At 33.8% G+C, this 4,702-nt stretch overlaps 1 protein-coding gene across 1 annotated transcript; it reads right to left on the bottom strand.

The window, feature by feature from the left end:
- Positions 1–2,023: 2,023 nt before the first annotated feature.
- Positions 2,024–4,232, bottom strand: LOC133316708 (cytochrome P450 71D8-like). The gene is made up of 2 exons (XM_061518490.1): positions 3,333–4,232; positions 2,024–2,647 (listed from the first exon to the last, which is right to left on the bottom strand). Exons 1-2 carry the CDS (start codon positions 4,230–4,232, stop codon positions 2,024–2,026), a joined length of 1,524 nt encoding a protein of 507 aa, XP_061374474.1.
- Between the last annotated feature and the right edge of the window lie 470 nt (positions 4,233–4,702).

Below are 4,702 nucleotides of genomic sequence, written 5' to 3'. Positions count from 1 at the left end.
TCTCTAATATGCGTCTTCACATGAGAGTCAATTGGGCTTAAAGGATTGACAATGCACAGATCTACCTATTTATGCTAAAAAAAATTCACAAGAGAAAGTAGAGGGCGATGAGGATCAAATTCGGGACACGAGACTTTGATATCATATAAAGAACTAATTCAATCTAAAAGTTTAAGTTGTTGGGTGAAGCTACATTAATGATTTTATATTTCTGTAATAAAAAAGTTTCTTTAATTTAATTTAAATACGTGAATCAATTGATACAAAATTATTAGTTTTGAATTTGAGTTTTAAACACACAACTATGATAAAAATATAGTTTTGTCACTCGTGTGTGTATATATATAGGTAAAATTATTTCTGCAGCCGCTTTACGTACATCAATGACAGGTGTATGGTTATGATTCTTTACATTTAATGCTTTCATCCTTTGTATGGTTATGATTCCCCGTATTTAATGCTTTCAAGTATATATATATAACAAGTATTTGATTGCTGCACGTACAGCAGCTGCATAAATATAAATTCCACACACACACACACATATATATATATATAATATATATAGGGAATGTTATATTTAAAAAAAATTGTTTATAAACTCTTTCAAACTATACTATGTCTGATCGGTCAGACTTAGTGTAATTTGTAAAAAAAATTGTAAACGGATCCTCCATATATATATATATATATATATATATATATATATTTCTCAAGTCACCTGAGATAACCTTATTTCTGGCCACCCAAAACTATGTCATTTTGTTTATTTATTTCCTTATATTAATTGATTCATCTTTGAATAATTATGATTCCATTTTTCTCTCTATTCCTTTATCACCCTTGATAAATCTTTGTATGATTATGATTTAATGGCCGAAGATATAGTTATTTCATTTTACTTGAGAAACGATAATTCCACACACAGACACTACCAGTAGTACATAGTTATAAAGAGTAGCTGTAGATAATCTTATCTAAAGTGGCTGTAAAAATATTTTTTCATATATACAGGGCTTATCGTTTCTCAAGCTGCTTGAGATAATTTTAACTCCAGCTACTAAATCATAACCATACAAGGATGAATCAATGGTGATAAAAGAAGAGAGGGAAAAAGAAAATTATAACCTTTCAAAGTTGAATCAATTAATTTAAAAAAATAAATAAATAAAACGACGTAATTTTGGAATGGTTGGAGATAAATTTATATATATATATATATATATATATAGAGAGAGAGAGAGAGAGAGAGAGAGAGAGAGAGAGAGAGAGAGAGAGAGAGAGAGAGAGAGAGAGAGAGAGACGATAATAAATAGTTGGGACAAGATGAAAGAGTTTTCAACGACAAATAATGTCAATTCAAGCTAAAACGGGGGCAGACAGAAAGTTTACTTTGAAACAAAGGAAAGTGCGACTTTAGTGAAATCCCCGTCAATATGAGTAGTAATTAGTTATTAAAGTTTAATGAATGTTCATGCATGCTTGCGTAGTGGAACATGCATATTGAAGCAAGAGAAAGAAATCGACGTAGCGTCATTAGCAAGTCTATATGCTCCCTCCCCCCACACCCCAAAAACTGAGTCATGGTCTCCATGATGCGGCATTCCACTGCACGAGATTCATAAATCAGACACGAACATTTCCTAATTATTAATATTTCAGTACTGAAAGCAACAATAAGTAATTTGAATTTTGAGTTCTAATCTTTGGGCATGTTGTGATATCTCCAGGTTGAAAATTTGATGCAAACATAAATTAAGTGATCATGTAGGACGGCTTGGGCCATAGGAAAGTTCATGGCCTAATATTATATGCATAGAGATTAGACAGAGCATATTATAAATTTCAACATAAATTATCATACAAATAAAGCTCTAACAGCCAGTCACATAACCTGGCCTTTATTTCTATTTCTTAGACGGCACATTGCTATAGATATTATCTGAAACACAGACTTTATTCTTCTAATTACATGAAACATGATTCCCCACGGTGAGCTTGATATCAATGGAAACTGTCAGGCTCAGGCATGCAGTGAGGGATCATAAACAGTGGGAATCAAATACAACTGACTTTTCCTTTCAATTGCCACTCCGAAGCTTTCTGTCATATCCAAATCCTCAGATTTCAGTCCATTTGGGAGTTCCCAGTTGAAATGATAAAGTAATAGAGCCAGAGGAAGCACAATGTTAGCTAAACCAAATGACATGCCTGGGCACATTCTCCTTCCTGCCCCAAATGGAATGAACTCAAAGTTATTCCCTTTGAAATCAATGGAACTGCCATCAAACCTCTCTGGAGTAAAACTCTCAGCATCAGACCAATATTGGGGATCTCTTCCCATTGCCCATACGTTTACCATCACTTTAGTTTTGATCGGTATTTCATACCCATCAATGATGGTTAGTTCAGAGCATTCTCTAGGAAGCAACAAAGGAGTAGGTGGGTGTAGCCTCAATGTCTCTTTAACAACCAGGTTTAAGTAACTAAGTTCCTCTATATCAGTTTCATGGATTATTTTCTTTCCCTTAAACGCTTGTCTTAACTCAGCTTGTGCCTTCTCCCTTACTCTTGGGTTTCTTATCATTTCTAACATAGCCCAATCTAGGGTCGACGCTGAAGTATCAGTTCCAGCAATAAATACATCCTGGTCGACAAAGATTTCAAATATTTTAATTTATTTTTTGGTAAAATAAAAATATGATGAATTGTTTAGAAAAAAAGAAAGAAAGAAAGAAGCGATAAGTAATATTGGGAGTCCATTCAGCTAGTGAAAACTCCGTACAGAATCTAAAATATATGAACAAGAACCACGTTTGTGATGAATAATTAAGTTAGGGTTATTGCAATTGTATCCCCAGTCCATTCAATGGTAGCCCACGCTATTTGATATTCGTAAACTTTAAAAAGCAGTACAGCTGTATGAATGGTTTGAATATTGTAATAAAAAAGCCAGTAAAACTGGCTTCATGCTATATAAATTAGAAAATATAATTTGTTCAAAATTTCATGTCGTCATTGTATAAATAAAGTTATCCAAATGAAAGTTTTCAACATATATACTAACATATAGCTGTTTTTACTTGTTAGTAAGCATTAAAGGTGTTAAAAATGAAAAATTCCTGCATAAACCAGACATACTTAACTTGGTTGCATTAGTCTAATAAAGTATTAACACTATTAATTTCCTCTATATTAATTATCACAGTTAATTAAAAGTTAACTACTATAATTAATAATGAGGATAAAGGTAAAATCGTCGGAAAGAGAAATTATATATGTAGCCTATTCAAGTAGATTTTAAAAAACTGAGTTTTGCGGCATATACTTACCAAAATGACAGCTTTGATGTTTCGGGTCGTTATTTTGATTCCGAGGCTGTCACTTTGTTGGATTCTCAAAAGAACATCAACAAGATCTTCCTCCTCTGCTTCAACCTTGCCTTCTTGGGCTCTCATGTGCTTTTCTTGGTGCTCTGTGACAATGTTTTGTAAAATTTTGTCAAGCCGCTTGTGCAACTTCTCCAACTTGGGCCTTATCCCAGTTATGAAATGTATAGGTTTAATAGAAGGAAACAAATCAGCCAGGTCAAATCCTCCTGCATGTGCTATCACATCTTTTATCAAAGTTATAAATTCATCCTGGTCCTTGGTTTTGTTACCAAATGCTGCCCTGCAAACAGAAGAACTTACCAAGGAGAAAATTCTACTAGTAAGATTGATTGGTGAACCTGTGGATGTCTCAATTGATTCTATGAATTTTGCTGTTTCATGTTCTCTAACAAAAGAGAAAGACTTAACCTTCTTGGAACTTAGAAGCTCCAACACACATATTTTCCTCATTTGTCTCCAATAATCACCATATGGAACAAAAGCAATATCTGCTGGCCCATAGGCCAAAATTTGAGCAGGAAGAAGTTGGGGCCTCTGCAAAAAAGCAACATCATGGGTTTTCATAATCTCCTTGGCCAACCTGGGAGAGGATACAACCGCTACAGAAATTTCACCAAGTTGTAGGTGCATGAGAGGTCCATATTTGTGGGCAAGTTCTCGAAAAGCACGATGTGGAAGTGACCCTGCTAGTTGATGCAGGTTCCCAATGAGAGGTAACTTCCTTGGTCCAGGTGGCAGTTTGTGAACGAGACTGGACATTGGCTTGTAATATTTTGCAAGCCAATGCAACAGCAAGAACAGAAAGAAGGTAATGACCAAGAAGGACGGTTCAATTTCCATGGCATTAAGGCTAAACTCAACTCTTAAGTGTTTATATCGTTTGCTGGGTTGCATGTTCTTATTTATAGTATTATAGTATGGGTTTTATAATTCTCATTTAACGTGAGAATTACAATTTTTCTACACACCTTTCGATTTCCGTGCTGACATGTGTCTTACATATAATTTTTTCTAACACATGGGTCCCACATGCTTTTTATCTCTACAACATGAGATTTCAATTCTCCTTCAACATGAGAATTATAAAACTCTTACACCAAATCTTAATCATTGATTTTCTACATCTAACGGTTAAGATTTATTAGGTCTCACTCATTAATTAATTTTTAATTCCCAATAAATCTCAACCATTGGATGCACGGAAATCAACGGTTAAGATTTGGTGTAAGATTTATTATTCTTACACCGGTGTAAGTTGATCCTATCCCATATATATATATATATATATATATATATATATATATATATAT

Source organism: Gastrolobium bilobum, unplaced genomic scaffold, assembly GCF_033153095.1.
Source record: "Gastrolobium bilobum isolate Gb01-03AN ecotype WA unplaced genomic scaffold, APGP_CSIRO_Gbil_v1 utg7803, whole genome shotgun sequence".
NCBI classification, from domain to species: Eukaryota; Viridiplantae; Streptophyta; class Magnoliopsida; order Fabales; family Fabaceae; genus Gastrolobium; species Gastrolobium bilobum.
This window is presented reverse-complemented; position numbering and strand designations above follow the sequence as displayed.